General features: G+C 41.2%; 1 protein-coding gene across 1 annotated transcript in view; it reads left to right on the forward strand.

Annotated features, from left to right (window-relative positions):
- The first annotated feature begins 825 nt into the window (after positions 1-825).
- Polb (DNA polymerase beta) overlaps positions 826-18353 on the forward strand; it is a 34718-nt gene continuing 17190 nt past the window's right edge. Inside the window, exons 1-7 of the mRNA XM_006982993.4 lie at positions 826-1226; positions 1397-1454; positions 6167-6233; positions 10983-11057; positions 11845-11903; positions 13905-13954; positions 16596-16647. Of these exons, the coding sequence (XP_006983055.1) occupies positions 1166-1226; positions 1397-1454; positions 6167-6233; positions 10983-11057; positions 11845-11903; positions 13905-13954; positions 16596-16647 (422 nt within the window). The 5' untranslated portion in view covers positions 826-1165. The remainder of the gene's footprint in view (positions 1227-1396; positions 1455-6166; positions 6234-10982; positions 11058-11844; positions 11904-13904; positions 13955-16595; positions 16648-18353) is intronic.

The following is an 18353-nucleotide window of genomic DNA, read 5'->3' on the forward strand; positions in this document are numbered from 1 at the left end:
CACACTCATATTCTTGACTTGGCTTTAGGCCGCTTTATCACCACATGTCATGGAAATGTGCACAAGACTTGTCATTACTGTATGTCCCATACCCAAAGCAGTGCCCTATCCTTAATACTAAAAGTAAGTCATTTATCTAAAGCATTTCTTTATTACTAAAATAATAACAATGCATTGATGGGCCTGATGGTGCATACTTACCCCAGCACCCAGGAGACTGAGGCAGGAGGATTTCTGTGAGTTTGAGGTCACCCTGAGCTACATAGTTCTAGGACAGTCCGGATTACATAGAGACATCCCATCTCAGAACAAAACAAGAACTAAAATTAAACAACAACAACAATGGAAAGTTTAAAAGTTAGGACTGGAGTAGAAAAGGAAAGGTATATGTTCCAAAATACTAATAACGGCTAAACTGGATGACAAGACTATCATTGATTTTGATTTTCCTTTCTCCTTTCATCCTCTTTTCAGATTTACCTACACTAGTGTGTATCATAACAATTTAACTTTATGCTCAAATCAGTTGCTGCAATTGTAGTTAATATGAGCCCCAGAGGTACACCTAAATAGCGCAGGTGCTATATTTCAATTCAAGCACATTCTAAGGGTCTCACACCTAAGCCATATGATATGAGGACTTCGTTGCTGATCAGCTAAGTCAGACACTTCTTCCTTGTGGTCTTTTCATAACTCAGCTTCTCCCACAAAAGGCATGGATATTTAAAAAACAAAAACAAACCCCACATCGCTAGCCGTTGGTTAACAGACATGCTTAAAAAGTTTTGGTTGGCATATTTCATTTTGTTTTACCCGGTACCCAAGAGCACAGAGCAACTTGGATCCTCAGAGCAGACCAGGCGCTGGCACTCCCTAATAAAGTACAGGCCATGCCTTCCACAGCGGCCCACGTCCACCGCCTTCTGCACCCCAGGCTCTAAATCGGACTGCTCTCGGAGCAGGAGAGCAGCTAGGAGCTCAGGTTAATCCACTAAGGTGCAATCGCCCTCCGGGATCCACCGCGATCGGGGAGAACCTTGCTGTAGCCCCGGCGCCCGCTAAGCCCCGCCCCGGCGCCCGGCGCGCGAGTGACGTCACCACGCCGCGCCCTGTCAGGGGCCGCCATTGTCCACCGGTAGGGCCCCAGTTGTGGGTCCCTGGCACCATGAGCAAACGCAAGGCGCCGCAGGAGACGCTCAACGGCGGCATCACCGACATGCTCGTGGGTGAGTCCCTCTCCTCAGCCGGGCCTCGCTTCTGGCCCCCCGGCCGCAGCCGCAGCGTCCGTGCCAGCCGCATCCGTCCCGGGAGGAACCCACCCACCCACACCCCCTTCCCGGGACCGCAGTGCCCGGCTGTGTGCTTGTTGACTCGAGCGCTTTTGTTGTCTTTGCAGAACTCGCAAACTTTGAGAAGAACGTGAGCCAGGCAATCCACAAGTACAACGCCTACAGGTACGATGTTAGCTCGCATGCCCGGACATCCTGGTTTGATGGAGTCATTTAGCAGGGATCGGGGGTGGGTGTCCAGGGGATATTTGTACCATCTGAAAGAGGTTTTAAAAAAGCAAAGACCGAGTGGCACTTTGTTTAACATATGCAGAATTCTGGCTGAGCCGTATAAAGTAAATTCAGGTGAGTTTACAATGCTGACTGAAAATAGATGTAGACTGACACATAAATTCCCATCATTGTCTTGAATGACTGGAAATACAAGGTGACTTTAAAACATTACGAACAACAGCAGATGAGATCTGTACTATGAAATAGATGTGGCCAGCACTCGGGAGGCAAAGGCAGGCAGATCTCTGAGTTCGAGGTCGTCTTTGTCTACAGAGTGAGTTCCAGGACAGCCAGGGCTACACAGAGAAACCCTGTCTCAAACAAACAAAACTCAAAACAACAACAACAACAACAAAAAGAAATAGATGTGTTTTGGTTCTGTTTGGACTGTAGCTGATCCCGTCACCTTCCTGAAAACCCATTGCCCATCACCACAAACCTACCTCAGCAGGCACCTTCTCTTAGCCATTATTCCCACATTCACCTACTTAAGCTCCTTAACCTATAAACATGCTGAAAGCCCTCAGCTTTTAAAAGTCAGAGCAAGCCGTCTCATTTTCCCAAGCTAGTTCTTACCTCCTTACAATTATTGTTCTTTAGTAGTCTGTTCCATGCCTGAATTTCCTCATCTAGAGTCACTCTTTATATCGTTATTATTATATTTATTATTTTTTTATTTTTGAGATTATAATTACATCAGTTCCCTTTCCCCTTCTCTCCCTTTAAACCCTTCCATAGATAACCCTCCTTGATCTCCTTCAAATTCATGACCTCCTTTTTTATTAATTATTGTTATATACATATTTGTATACACATATATGTTCCTAAACACATAAATATAATCTGCTCAGTTTGTATAATGTTACTTGTATGTATGTTTTCAGGGCTGACCATTTGGTATTGGATAACCAATTGGGATGATCTTCCCTGGGGAAGACTATTTCTCTGTTCTCAGCATTCCTTAGTTTCCTGTAGTTCTTTGTGTAGGGTTGAGGTCTTGACCACTTTGGCGTGTCTATTATTTTTATCCTTGTTCAGCTCATGTTTAGGCAGTCATGTTAGTGAGATTTTTATGGGTGTGTAGCTCCTGATATTATTAGGCGACACAGTCTCATAGCAAACTCCCTGATCCTCTGGCTCTCACAATCTTTCCATTTCTTCTTCCTCAATGTTCCTGGAGCCTTAGGCTTAGGAGTTATTTTGTAGACAAATCCTTCAGGAATTGGCTTCATAACTCTACCTTTTGATTGATTGTGGTTTTTTGTAATGGTGTCTGTCTGTTACAAAGAGAAGGTTCCTTGACGAGGGAGGGGTAAGGACTACACTTCTCAGTGGGTATAAGGATGAACATTTAGATCTGGGACCTCCACGTGGGAGAAGAGAACAGTCTCTTATAAATTATCCTCTGACCTCCACACATTCAACATGGCATGTGTGCACATTTACACACACACACACACACACACACACAAACGCACACACGCGCACACACACACACACAAAGTAAGTAAATGTATTAAAAAATTAAAAGCATTTGACAAGATCTCCATTAAAATTTTAGAGATAAATACATACATTATGTATTATACAGTCAATATTGATTACAAATTCCATTTTGCAAACACTGTCACCTTTTATATAAAAGCATATTAAAATTTCTATTTCCAAAAGGGAAATGAGTTGATGAAGTGATGTTAATGGTTAAGTCACAGCTGCCTAACAGGTATCCCCAGAGTACCTGAAGGATGGATAAGTGCTTGATGAAATGTTGTGCTATGTCAGAGCTTTTGAAGGGTGTTGCTGGAGGGTATTTATTCACCTACTAATGTTGTCTTAGTTGCCTCTAGGTTTTGCTGCTAGTGTTTTGTGGAACCAAGGCTTTGTATGTGCTAAGCACAAGATTCCCATGCTGAGATATACTTTGTCCTTTCCCCAAATTTCAACAATTATGAATAAAGTAGCCATAAAAAGAAAAAGGACATGTAGAACGTAGTTAGGGATTATGCTGGTTTAGCAAAGTGGTGTTGTAGGTTCTTCACTATCACTAGCTCTGGGTAATTGACTGTGTTTCCAGTCCCAGGCATGGTTTCCCCCTTGATGAGTGAGTCCTAAGTCCAGTTAGAGAGCTGTTGGTCACCACTAAGATGTGTGTGTGTCACTACTGCATACTTAGGGTCATCATGCCATCAGGTGGTCATTGTGGTTCATAGGTATCATAGCTGGGTAGGACTGTTGGTTGCTTCCCTCCTTTGGAAGCTCACCTGGTGCCTTCTGATACCATGAAAGCTAGTCTTCAGAGAATGGACATTGAGGTTAGTTCCAGCTCAGAGGCCTGTGTCTGGAGTGTATGGTGTCTTCAGCAGTATGGACTTACCTTCCACCTCTGGGATGCCGCCAAAGGCAGTAGTAATAGCCTGTATGTTTTGCAGTCTCTAGGAAAGCCCCGGCCAAAAACTCAAAAGAGGGATCTTTGTTCTTTGGCTTGTGGAGGGAGCATTGTCAGCCCAGATTTTAAACTACGTGTGTATATTTCTACACAGACTTAGATTTATTATTGGCTTTTTTTTTTAAGAAGATAGTTAATAATATGATTCCTTGTGGCACTTTCAGACATCCATACTTATTTTACCCTTCTTCTGTATTTATCTTTCCCCTCCCTAATTAGAGCCCCACCCCTTTTCTCATTCCTCACCCCATCATTACTTGCACCTTGCTATTCCTCCCTCTGTTGCTCCCAAAAGCATCTCTCCTACCTGGTTTCTGCAGTTACTCCAAGATTTGTGCTCACATCTGAAGATTTGGAGCTCGGAGCCTCCAGGAGACAGGACATGTGATACTTATCTTCCTGGGTCAGGATTACTCAATATGACCTTTTCTAATTATTTTTAATAGCTGAATAGTATTCTACCTTTTCATTATCCATTTGTTGACTGAAGGGCATTTAGGTTGTTTCCATTTCCTTGTGTTGTGAATAGAGCAGCGGTGAACAGGGCTGAGCACATATCTGTGGAGGAGGATGTCAAGTCCTTTGGCCATATGCTGAAGAGTGGTACGTCTGGGTCATATGGTAGATTTCTTTTTAGCTTTTTGAGAATTTTCCGGACTAATTTCCTGAGTGACTGCACCAGTTTGCAATTCCACCAACAGTGAGTGAGGGGTCCCTTCTCTCCATATTCTCTCCATCATTTGTTGTTGGTTGTTTTGTCAACCTTTGCCATTCCAACAGGGTTAAGATGAAATTTCAAAGTTGTTTTGAATTGCATTTTCCTAATTGCTAGAGATGATGTGCATTTTTTGAGATATTTCTTAGCCATTTTTATCTTCTATTGAGCTCTGTTCAGATCCCTGGCCACTTTTTGAATAACTCATTGGTTTGGTTTTGTTATTGTTGTTCATTATGTTGAGTTTATTATTATTATGTTTTTTGAGTTCTTCATATTAATCCTCTGTCAGATAGATGTATAGCTGGCAAAGATTCTCTCCCATTCTGTGGGTTTCCTCTTCTTGATTGTTTCTTTAGCTGCTCAGAAGCTTTTAAGTTTCATGAAGTCCTACTTGTCAGTTGTTGGCCTTAATTCCTGGGCAAATGGAGTCTTACTCAGAAATTCCTCTCTTACATCTATATCATGGAAGGTACTCCTATGTTTTCTTCTAGAAGTTTTAGGGTTTCAGATTTCAGGTTTCTATCTTTGATCCATTTGGAGTTAGTTTTTGTTCAAGGTGATAGTTATGAGTCAGTTTTCATTTTACTGCTTGTAGACATCCAGTTTTTCCAGCAGTATTTGTTGAAGATGCTTTCTGAAACTGTACCATATGTTGGATGCTGATTCAAGCATATACCACCTTCTGGAGAACCACCTTCCAGGCCACTGCCATCTAATTGGTGCTGTAACTGTGTCTCAAAAGGCCATTCTATCTTCCTGTCAGGCAAGCTGCTTCAGGATGCTAGGGAACATGGTAAGACCAGTGGATCCCGTGAATGTGGGCCCAGTGTCACACTTCTCTGGCTGTGAAATAAGTTCCTTGGTCAGAAGCAATGCTGTGTTGTGGAATACTATGATGGTGGGTAAGGCATTCCATAAGTCCACAGATGGTGGTTTTAGCAGAACCATGACATGCAGGAAAGGCAAATCCATAAACAGAATAAGTGTCTACTCCAGTAAGGACAAAGTGTTGTCCTTTCCACAGAGGAAGTGGTCCATCCATTGTAGTCAACCCGCCACCAGGTCTCTGGCCGATCACACCAGGAAATGGTGTCATATCTGGGGCTCATTGTTGGTCTCTGCTGTTGGCAGATCTGGCACTCAGGAGCAGCGGTAGCCAGGTCATCCTCGGTGAGCGGCAGTCCATGTTGTCAAGCACGTACATGACCTCCACCTTCTTCCTCAGATCTCTTTTCACCAGTTCCCATCATGCTCTTTCCAAGTCTCTGAACATCCAGTTGTCAGTTTTTAATTTTTACATAGTAGAATACCAGTTATAAATACAAAAATTTTAAAAATAAATGTGGATATTTGTATGTGTATTTCAGTTAAGGAAAAAAAATGTGTTTACTGGCTTTTCAATCGTTTTTTTTTTTTTTTCTTCTTCCTTTTTTTTAATAGAAAAGCAGCATCTGTTATAGCAAAGTACCCACACAAAATCAAGAGTGGAGCAGAAGCTAAGAAATTGGTAAGCTTAATGAGCATGTAACTGAAGAGTTCATACATGTAAACATCTGATGTGTTTCTGTAAAATGAACTCGCATCTGACGCACCTTTGACCCCCACAAACCAATTCACTGCTCCTGATTTCTTATAGAATATTAACACTTTCTGAGCTGAAATACTTTCATTTGGAGGGAAGAAATTATGCGGTCTGTTTCCTTTGTATACATGGCCATACGTACATTCACTCATTCTCAAGCGGAAGCTCACCTTGAATGTGAGTCTTTAAGATGACCATGGTCACAGGGAATGCTGTTAGTCTAGTTATAGAGGTCCTACCGCTATCCTGTGATCCCCTGGCATAGGAATTTGTGTGGGATAATGTTCTGCAGTGAGCTCTTACCAGCCAGTCAGTGCATTATGTTACAGTAGCACTGTTCTCTGCATTTCTGTGAAGCCCTGTATGCCAGAAGGGTCATGGTTTCTAGAGTCACATCTCTCAGTGATTTGTGATGTCACGGCGCATACCCTGGGGCATCTGCCTATTGATAGATTGTTCTTTCTCATCCAAACCTCACTGAGTGAGCTGAAGTGCCTCGCATTTAAGGACCATGTCTGACCTATCTTTTGTTGAAGAGGCCAAGCTGCCATGACCTTTGAATGGTCCAGGTGCTGAGAGTGTTGCTTCCTCCAGTGTTCCTACTTGTGTTTCACAGAGTCCTCTGGACTTGAAATCCTGCCGTTTGGACTCTCTCGTAAGAGCATTGAGAGCATAAACTATAGCTGTCCTTATATTGTCATTGTTCAGAGTGATAATGTTACTATAAATCTGGTACTCACTCTCGTAACTGGGTGAGAAACATTAGTCACATGTCACATCTTAACCTTGAATTTGTTACTCAGTAGAAATGCTCCAGTGTATAGGTTTTCAATCCTGTGTACTGTAAGCTGTTCTTAGTGTCATAGATCTTTCCTGAATACAGTCACCAGCCAAGGTATGAATACACTAGACTTTAATTCTTGTGTGTGTTTCTGTCTTGACGTAAATCTAAGAAGTCATTCCTGTTTCCATTTTGTCCTTTATCACCACTGACAATCCTTTTTAGAGCATTACTGTAAATAGCCCACTGATTTTATCAGTGAGTCTTGAAAACCAGATATACATCATCCCAATCTGAATATAGCTTTCAAAGAAATAAAAAGAATCTAAAATTTTATGACTGAACTTAACATTAAAAATGCTATTCTTTTTTTATGATTATTTAGGAATCTCAGACCTATCTGTTAGCTGGCTCCTGTGAATGCTTCTGAATAATTCTAGAAATCTGAAATTTCCAAAATGAGTTGTTTGCCTTTTATTCTGTTATGTTAGGTATAGAAATAGCCAGAGTCTGAATTGCTTGTGGCCAGTATATTACTGAGTAAAATCATTGCAACACTGTCTGTAAACTGTTTACATTTTTATTACCCAATTTAGAAAATGAGAAGCCTGAGTAATTTCTTATATCTAATCTCCCTAAATCTTTTGTATATTTCTTCTTGGTAAGTGTTCCTTTCAGAAGTTAAATATGCACTCAGTAGTTTCTGGGGCACTTATAAATTATCAAATAAATACAGAACATAAAAAGGTGAATGTAGGGCCAGACGTTATGGCACATGCCTTTAATCTCAGCACACAGGACACAGGAGCAGGCTGATCTTTATGAATTCAAGACCAGCTTGGTCTACATAGTGAGTTCCACGTCAGCCAGAGCTCTGTAGTCAACCCTGACTTTTTTGGGGGTGTGGTGGGGGAGAAAGCAAGAAACTGAGTCATGTCATATTACTGTGCATATTGAAGGCTTGTTTAAACAGGGCTGGCCAGATGGCTCAGTAGATAAAGGCACTTGCTGCCAAGCCTGCTGAACCTGAGTTCAGTCCTTGGGGCTCCACAGTGGGAGAGAACTGACTAGTTTGTCCTCCGACCTCCAGGCCACCGTGGGTCTGTGCTCACACTCTCACACATAAATGAAAAAGACGACCAGTAGACATGAAGCTTCATTAGTAAAGTGAGATTGAGACAAGATACTCTATAGGGCCTGGCAGATTATCAAGTGTAATATGACTTGTGGACAGAAATGGTTACTGCTTAAGGAAATATGCATTGGTACAGTCTTTCTGATGCATCATTTGACGGAATGTGTATATCTTTTTCCCCCTTTTTGAGACAAGATCTCATTATGTAGCCTTGGCTGGCCTGGAACTCTCAAAGATGCCCTGTTTCAGCCTTGGGAGAGTTGGGATTAAAGGTGGCTCCATGAAATGTGTATCTTTTGACCCAAGATTTTTACTTCAAAGATTTTGTCCTAAGACCAATAGCGCTAATAAGTGGCAAGAATTCATTAGTTTGTAACTTTGAGCAAGTACATGCCTAAGCACTGGGAAAATGCACTCAAACATGGGATCTTTATTCTTTTGTGTTTTACATTTGAGATGTAGCCTCTTTGAGCTATTGATTTCTTGAAATGTGGTTACTGTAGCTGAAGAACATAAAATCTTAAGTACAGTTAAGTGGTCATGTTGCTAGTATAATAGCAAGACTGTGTTGGGTGTGCCAATCTGGTAGTAGTTCTCACTGTGGGTGTCCAGACTAGTAGCATCAGTACTTCATGGGAACGTGGAAGTGCAGATTTGGGCCTTTCTATTTACCTGTGGCATAGCAAATCAGAAACTCTAAGGTGAGGCTTGGTATTCTGTGTTTTAATAGTGTATTTGCTTCTTTGTCATTGTTGTTGGTTTTTCAAGATAGAGTTTCTCTGTAGCCCTGGTTGTCCTGAAACACTCTCTGTAGACCATGCTGGCCACAAACTCAGAGATTGGCCTGCCTCTGCCTCTAGAGTGTGGAACTGAAGGTGTGCACCACCATCATCCGTCTCTTTTTTTTTTTTTAATAAAAATAAAATTTTGTTATGTGTATGTGTGTGTGGTTATGTGGGTCTATGTGCACCATATGCGTACAGGAGCCTCTGGAGGCCAGAAAAGGACATAGAAGTCCTGGGAACCGAACCCGGTCTTTTGAAACAGCAGTAAATGCTCTTAGCTATTGGACCATCTCTCCAGCCCCAGTGTATGTACTTTTTCTTAACACACTTAAACAAATGTATTTTACCAATAAATACTGCAGGTTTGTGTGTGTGTGTGTGTGTGTGTGTGTGTGTGTGTGTGTGTGTGTGTGTGTGTGTCTGCATATTAGTTCATTGTATGAATTTATTTAACAGATATCCTACTTGTGAACGTTAGGTTGGTTTTCAAATATTTGACATAATTACAATGGTGCCATGGACAATTCTGTTCTAAGAGAGTCTCAGTTAAATAATGCAAGCAAACGTTAGAGGACAGGAGTGCAGGAGATTTGTCCATTTAATTTTAAGGGCCACGAGATTAATAAGTGATCTTAATACTGTGTATGTAACTTTATTTTCACATTTCCCTTTTTTTTTTTTTTTTTTTTTTTTTTTTTGGTTTTTCGAGACAGGGTTTCTCTGTGTAGCTCTGGCTGTCCTGGAACTTATTCTGTAGACCAGGCTGGCCTCGAACTCACAGAGATCCGCCTGGCTCTGCCTCCCAAGTGCTGGGATTAAAGGCGTGCACCACTGCTGCCCGGTCCCCACCCCCCTTTTTTTTTTAAGTTAAAAATTGTGTGCGTTTATTTATTCGGGGGTGTGTGTGAATGCATGCATGCAGTGAAGCATGCGTGGAGGTCAGAGGACAACTTGCAGGAATCAGTTCCTTTCTTTTACCTTGTGGGTTCCACGGATTGAAGTCAGGTCATCAGCCTTGCCGACAAGTTCCCTCACCCACAGAGCCACCTTGCCAGCCTGTTTTCTCAGTTTCCCATAGTAAAAGTAGGGTGTGTGTGTGTGTGTGTGTGTGTGTGTGTTACTGGGAACACATCCAGGACCTCTCATGAGTCGGGCAGCCACTTCCCACTGACCTACATTTCCAGCCCTCAGTGGTTGATTTTATGTAAACAAGAGTCATTAAAATTGTTTACCAGTCTTTTCTGTGACGGCCCTTTAAGCATTGTATTCTGGGGAGTTTCATCCCAGGGTTCAGTTTTCCATACCTTTTGCTTCAACACTTGTCCAATAACCCCTTGCTTCTTACTCCTCAGTGTTTATCTTTTAGTGACTTGGTAAACATTATATTTATATGTTGTTTGAATTTCTAAAGGTCTTATTAATAAAAAGTCCGGGGCCAGATGTTGAGGTAAATACTGAAAGATCAGAGAGACAAAGAAACAAGCCACAGCCACTTCTCACCTCACCAGTTCCACAAATCCTCTGACTGAAGTCCCCTGAGTCCTCACCCCAAAGGCTCCAGCCGAAAAAGCCTCTAACTGAAAGGGATGATCCTGCCAAAAGCCTTTAGCTCCTGTCTCCTCGCGCCTTATATACCCTTATCCACCCAGTCATCACTTACGGAGATTAAAGGCGTGTGTGCTTCCCAGTACTGTGATTAAAGGTGTGTGCAACCACTGCCTGGCTCTGTTTTCTCTCCTAGACTGAGTCAATCTCATGTATTCCAGGGTGGCTTTGAACTCACAGTGATCCAGACAGATCTCTGCCTCCTGAGTGCTAGGATTAAAGGTGTGTGCCACCACTGCCTGGCCTCTATATTTAATCTAGTGGCTTATTCTGTTCATTAATCTTCAAGCAAATTTTATTAGGGTACACAATATATCACCACATTTATATGACTTCTTCTTTTTTTTTTTTTTTAATTTTCTATATAGCCGGGAGTAGGAACAAAAATTGCTGAAAAGATTGACGAATATTTGGCAACTGGAAAATTGCGTAAACTTGAAAAGGTAACATTTTAACTTGATTCCTTGTTTGATTACAGTATCTTCCCTTATGGCCAAGAGCAGAATAATTGATATAATGTGTCTTAGTGAGACCCAGAAGGAAAAATGCTGATTGGACTCTTGATGTTAAGCATTCTGTTTTTAGAGTGTAGATGTTGCTTCTGTAACACTCAAAGTGAAACATGCCTGTGGCTCCAGCCGTACTTGGCAGGCTGAGGCAAGGAAGGTCTCTTGATCTTACGGTTTTGCAACCAGCCTGGGCAGCATGTAAGGCTGTCTCAAAAGAAAAAGAGCCTCTTCTTCCGCTTACTGTGTGTGGCCTTTGAGAGACTGAGTGTCTGACAGAGCTGCCTCTCATTGTACCACTGTACCATCAAAGTGACGTGCGGATGGAAAAAAAAGAAGCATGATCATTTATTTTTTCAGTCTATGCCTGAACTCCCCTGAGCATTTTTTAATGATTTTTATCTGTTTTAATGATAACATTTCTGGTCTTCCGTGAATAGACCTTTTAAAAGTATTAGAAAATTGAAAACTGAAAAGACAGTAGATACTAAATGTTCATACTACAGAAGTAACTACTTGAGGTGATGCGTTTTTAATTAGACTAAATTAGAGATGAGATGCCTTTAGCTACTCTCTTATCACCCACTACTACCCAAATCACATGTGTTTTTTACAAATGCAAATAATTTTTTGCTCTATTTTTAGCTTATTGGTGTATTCCCAGTAAGATAATATCAGTTCACAAAGCATTCCTAAATCATTATTACATTTTTTTTTTTTAAAGATTCGTCAGGATGATACGAGTTCGTCCATCAATTTCCTGACTCGAGTTACTGGCATTGGGTAAGAACTCTTTCCTGAGCAGTCAGAGCTGTAAATTAGTCTTATTATCATGTCAACCAAACTAAATTACATGCTTTCTCCTCTCAGAACTCGCACCTCTACACCTATCTTCATGCCTTTGCCCATTCAGTTCATCCTTGGGTAGCGTAGGGGTCTGCGGCTGGTCCCCCAGCTGCTTTGCTTCGGTGTTAAGGCCATCGGAGGCAGGGGGTGTTACCGCCTTCCTGACAGGCCTGGTTCCCTGACAAGGGCTTTCTTCCCCTCCCAACTCCAGCACTTGCTGTTATGTCTTTCTATTGTAGACTGCATCTGCTGCATGTTTATCTTGCGTATTTCTTTACAGCACCTTGTGAACTTGGAACAAGAACTCAGCCTTTTTTTAAAATTTGGGCCAGTAAATTTTTTATCTTAAAATTAATTTGGGGCTAGCCACAAAGCAAGCTTCTTGAACACTGGACACATGAAAGGTTAACATTGAAATATTAGGTCTGTGGTACTTTATTCTTTCATCTTTATGGGTCAAGACATTCCTTTAGATGTATGATAATTGTCCCATTAAGTGACCTTTATTAAAGTTTTAAACACAGTAAATCGAAAATCAGCATGACTCCTCCAAGATCAAGGCTACTGCACAAATGTCTATTTGAAGGTAGTTTAGAGAGCATTTGGTATACTACCCTCCTTCTCAGGGAAGGAATGCACACAGAAAGTAAGCAGCTGCTGCATAGCTACTTAGAAGCCCTGGCTCCTGGCTCCCCGTTCAGTCTTGTTTCTTCTTGGCCACAGCGCCTCCTGCCGTCGGTGTCTGTCTCTGCACCACATACAGTAGGATGTTTAGTCTCCCAGACCAATGACTTCGTGTGTGTGAGCGCACATTCCTCCTGTTCTCTTTATAATACCAAAAGCTGACATGGTGTAAGAGGGCTGGGAAATAGAGGTGCTATTCCTCTTGCCACTGCCAGCTGAATTGTTTGCATAACACATCACTTTATTGTTGAACCCAGTAGTCGCAGTGATAAGCTATAAACCTAAAGCAGTTTCATGACTGGCTTTTCCTTGTTTCTAATAGCTATGCACTGTGCTCAGAGGAAGACCCAAACTTCCCACCATGCTTAAGGAGTGCCGTAGCATGTGATTCCTGTGCACCACTTGGTGGTGTTTCATACCACCCTGTGTCATTCGACTGTGTTCATTTTCTTCTTGAACAAGCCACGCTCATGCTTACCTGTGGGGCTCACATGAATTGTTTCTCTACCTGAATTCTTTTTCCCTTTGGCCTCCCAAACAGCCGGCTTTTTGTCATTCGTATATCAGCTCAGCATCTCAGAGGGCTGTACTTCCTATCCAGTCTAAAGTGAGCTGCAGCTGTTCTGTGGTGTCCTACTGTATTCATCTACCTGACATTTTTCTTGTTTATATTCCTATCTATTGTTTTTCTGCTACCGCTAGCATGTAAGTGGGTAAATACCAGGGCTACTATTTGCCTTATTTATATAGTGTTTCCAACAGTGTGTGTGGCGCATAATAGGCCCTCAGTAAATCTCAATTGTGTTCAAGTGCCCACATGTCTTGCATGAGCATTATGACAGCTAGCTACTTAGATGTCTTTTTTTTTTTTTTTTTTTTTTTTTTTTTGGCTTTTAAAGACAGGGTTTCTCTGTGTGGTTTTGTTGTCTGTCCTTGGATCTCGCTCTGTTGACCAGGCTGGCCTTGAACTCACAGAGATCCGCCTGACTCTGCCTCCCAAGTGCTGGGATTAAAGGCAGACGCCACCACTGCCTGGCCTTAGATGTCTTTTTTATGTTCAAGTTGATGGTTGTCCACCAATTGACTTAAGATGCAGAAATTCTTTGGGTGAAATGGACATTAGCAAAGTAACCATGCCGCATTTAGCAAATCTTGTTTATTAATACTAGCTCTGTGCCTGACATCAAAAGACGTTGATGATCAGAGACCTTGAGTTTCACCCAATACTGAGACAGTGTCTCCTTGTCGTTGTAGTCCATCTGCTGCAAGGAAGTTTGTAGATGAAGGAATTAAAACATTAGAAGGTAAGTACCACATGAGCCACTGCGTCCAAGTTAAAGCTCCAACAGGGTCGTCTTGAAAGTCCCGTTCTCCATGAGTAAATGCAAGTGAAGGAATTCTTCTTGACTGCTCAGTGGAGAGCAGAGCTAGGGTGAGGTTTACCTTCCTGTTGTAGACATTTTTAGGTTTGCAACAAAAAAATTAAGACAAACAGGAAGTTGCTTTGTGCAATATGAGCTGGAGAATGAGCCATAAAGCCGTATTTGTGTTTTGAATCAGCATATATAACAGCAAACCGAATAAAACAGTAGTGAGTAGCAGCAGATAACAAAGTGTCATCCCACCCCACACTCAACACACGAAGCCCAAATCAACTGGGGAAGCCCCTCTAAGGCAGCCAGGTGGAGTCCCCAGGGGAGAGAGTCCTGAGGAGACCAGTCCCCGCGGGGAGTCTTCTGAGTGAAAGAACAAGTACAGCAGGAAGCTAACATCCTCAAATGGGGTGCCCACAATATCCGCAGAATCTGACTGGAGAAGTTGAAGCAGTCGGTTGGAATTCCTGGGTGAGCGTTTTCTGTAAGGATGAGCGTCCTGTGGCTGAAGCTCCAGTTCCCTCTCCCGCTGCAGGCACTTTTATATCAGGGACAAACAACAGTGACCTCTTAGCGACGCTCTACCTCCTAGCTGATAATCAGGCAGTCTTCTTACTCTTGGGCTGTTTTGCTCCTTGTCAGAGTTAAGACGGCCTTGAAGGACACTTTAAGGTACATGTGCTTGGGTCTGAAATGGAGGGAGGTAGGGGAAGGAAACACCTCTGCTTTGAAAGTTAGCTTCTCAGTAAGTGCAAACAGCACATGACAGACTTCTCAGCTTAAGGACAACTAAGTGATTATTTGAAAAAATTTACAAGGTCTAAATGGCCTTTGTTTCTTCAGAGTTTAGACAGTGACGTCTTAGACTAAAAGGTAGATTGTGTGTTGAGAACGTTTCTGTTAGAGATGCACAGTGCTGTTGGAGGAATGCTTGCTTTCAAAGAAAGGGGGAGGGGTGGGCATTAGAGCCTAAACCAAATACTTTAGTCCATTTTCCTTAGCCTCATGTAAGCATCCTTTAATTGTAACTTCTCATACTTTCCCAAGGGCACATGCGGACTCATTAGCACATACCTGTGGGATGTTTACTGTGCCACCCTTAGCACAGGATGAAATAGTTGTGGGTGTGGCTACTTCTAAGCAACCCAGATGGGTTAGGTGGGCATGTTTTGGAAACTGGTTGAGATTTGAATGTCGCTTCCAGTACATCATTGTAAGGGGTTAGCTTAGTTCTTCAGTTTCTGGGTCGTGTGTGTGTGTGTGTGTGTGTGTGTGTGTGTGTGTGTGTGTGTGTGTGTGTGTGTGTGTTTATATGTATGTATGTATGTATGTATTTTATATATATATATAAAATTTCTGACTCAGAAGATTTGATACCATAGTGATGTAAAGCACTTAGAGTGTTTGGTGAGTAGAAAACACAAAGATGGTAACTATTTCTTGTGGGCTACTTTATGTTAGTCATGTTACTTGTGAGTCAAATAGTTAGAAAATAAGCTACCTGTATGTCGCAGGAGGAGTTTGTACTTTTTTGCTTGTAACACATGCACTTTATCTGAGTGAGATGATTGGCCAAAAGGGTCAAGAACTTGTGAGTTTGACAAAGTTATTCACCTGGTAATGTCTAGAATCTCCTGTTCTAGTTTTTATATTTCATAATTCAGATATACAATATAATGGTGACTGTGTAACAGACTTGTAATCCTTTTCATTTCATTTCAGATATATTTGGTAGTGTTTTCTCTGGGAGGTAGTATATGTGAATGTGTCAGAAATATACATAATTTTCTCCATTTCTTCAGAGGGAACTTATGTATCTCTCAGTATACTGGTGATTAAACAAATTATATTTGAAGCTTAATTGTCTTGGTTTTGCTTTAACAAGAGTTGCTACCACATTCATGCCTAGAAAGACACATTAATATTACAACTTTTCCCGATTAAAAGATGAAGATGATACCTTTCTCTCCATTAGGAGTTTTAGCACAGTGACTTCACAAATTCATCTCAATACTAACTGAACAAGGAAGCTAAACACGTTTAAAAAGAATGAGTGTAGACCAAGCACAGTGGCGCATGCCTTTAATCCTAGCTCTTAGAAAGGCAGGGGCAGGCTGATCTCTGAGCTCAAGGCCAGCAAGGACTACATGGTGAGACCCAGTCTCAAAAAAGTAAAAAAAAACAAATGTAGTCAATTATAAAACCTTAAGCTTGTGGTCACGGTTGCTGCTATAAAGAGTATAATAAGCGATGTTAGATCTGTTATCAGTGTTTTAACTATAGCCAGTTGGATTGTCTGTGATTCCTGATCTGTGCTGTATACTCTTTCATGAACTTCTACCTGAAATTCTCACATATTACATAAAAATAATCTTAAAATCAGGTTTTTGCAACATTGATTTGAAAAGTTGCTTAAACTAGTTCCTAGTTAGTATATGTGGATTTTTTTTCCCACCATGTTTTGAATCATTTCAGTATCTCCAGGTTAGTTCTTTGTAGAAAAGGTAATTGTGTTTATTATATTTTCTAAACTATATTCAAATTAAACACCTCAATTTTATCTTCTATTCAGATCTCAGGAAAAATGAAGACAAATTGAACCATCATCAACGAATTGGGCTGAAGTAAGATAGCCAGTTTTGATACTTGAGATGTATAAGCTTTCAGAGACATCCTTTTTTTTTTGAGATTATAATAATTAATAAAAACATTTCTTCCTTTCCTTTCCTCCCTCCTTCACACATACCTCTCCTTACGCTTTCAAATTCATGGCCTCTTTTTTCATCAGTTGTTACATAAATCTTTAGACTTAGCTAAATACAACCGTTTTTCTATTCAGAAATGTTAAAATTTGTTGCAGAGTCTTGTAAAATTTATGCTTACGCTCATATATTTTATTATTACAGTCTAGCTTTTTTTTTTTAAAGTTTCTTTGAGAATTCTTTTCATTTTCATAACTTTAATTGGGGAACTTCCTTCTAAATTATGGAGAACTGAGATCTGAGTACATCAGCTAGCCTATGAGTGTTCATCCTGTCTACATGTGCAAAGCACCAGGTCTGTGAAAACAGCAGAGTGGTTAGGTGTAACTGTATTGAAGGGTCTCATATATTTGAGACGTTGTTGCACCTTGCATGTCTTTCACGGCCCAGGCTGGTCTCAGGTTTGTGATTCTCTTGCCTTAGACCTCCAAGACCTGAGATTACAGGCATTAGGTACTACACCGAGCTCAGGGAGCCCTTCAGGAACTTACTCACACTCTGAGAAGAAGCTGAGGCGTGTAAAGTCTACACGGCAGTGCAGTTGGTTAGCATCAAGAGTGATTTTGTGTAGCCAGTGTCACAGTGTTAGTGCACTTGCACTGGGTGTGTCTCTGCTGTTACACAACCTTTCATTTTTTCCTGTTGACACATTTGTGTAGTCCTTGGAGAACCCGGGTGTTAGGGGAATGTATGAGCTCTTCTGATGAGCCCGGTACCCACATGCACTATCAATCATCCTTAGGCCTATGTGTAGACACTATTTCATGCTGAGATGCTCTCCTGTAGCCTCCCTGAGATACAGTTTATATATTATGCAGTCAACCTGTGTAAAATATACAGTTGAAGAACTTTTAATATATTTACAGGGTTGTGCAACCACTATTCCAGTCATTTTAGGACACCTTTCTTACCCTAACGGAGCCTGGTGTGCTCTTCCCCATCTGACCCGTGCACACTTCTTCCCGAGCTTAGGAACCAATCATCTGTCACCTCTACAGCTTTTCCTGTCCTAAATGTTTCACACATCGTTCATGACTGGCTTATTCACCCAGCATCTAATTTTCTTAGGTTCATCCATGTTGTGGGATAATACTTAAAATACAAAAATTTTGAAAACTGTTGGTATAACTTTCAACTGATACATAAAAACAAAATTGCACATATTTATGGGGTACTGTGTTTTATTACATGTATACATTGTATAACATTTTGTTACAACATGTTTTGTTACATGTATACATTGTATAATGTCTTAAATCAGGGTAAACATACCCATATCCTAAACATTTATCATTTTCCTGTTGTTAACATTCAAAATTCCCTATAGCTTTTCGATGCTGTGTGTTATCATTATTTAGAAAGGAAGTAAAATGAAACCGCACATAGATTCTTTAGCATCTGGCTACCCTCAGGGCAGTAACACATCAGAGCCTTGTTCCTGTTTCTGCAGTCTTTAGGTGCTTTGACCTTTGAACCTTTAACTTAGCAGAGAGCAGTCTACTTTGAGAACCAGAAGCAATAGTTTATATATATTTGCTGTGTTTGGGTTGTTTGTTTAGACTGGATCT

Source organism: Peromyscus maniculatus, chromosome 17, assembly GCF_049852395.1.
Source record: "Peromyscus maniculatus bairdii isolate BWxNUB_F1_BW_parent chromosome 17, HU_Pman_BW_mat_3.1, whole genome shotgun sequence".
NCBI lineage: Eukaryota > Metazoa > Chordata > Mammalia > Rodentia > Cricetidae > Peromyscus > Peromyscus maniculatus.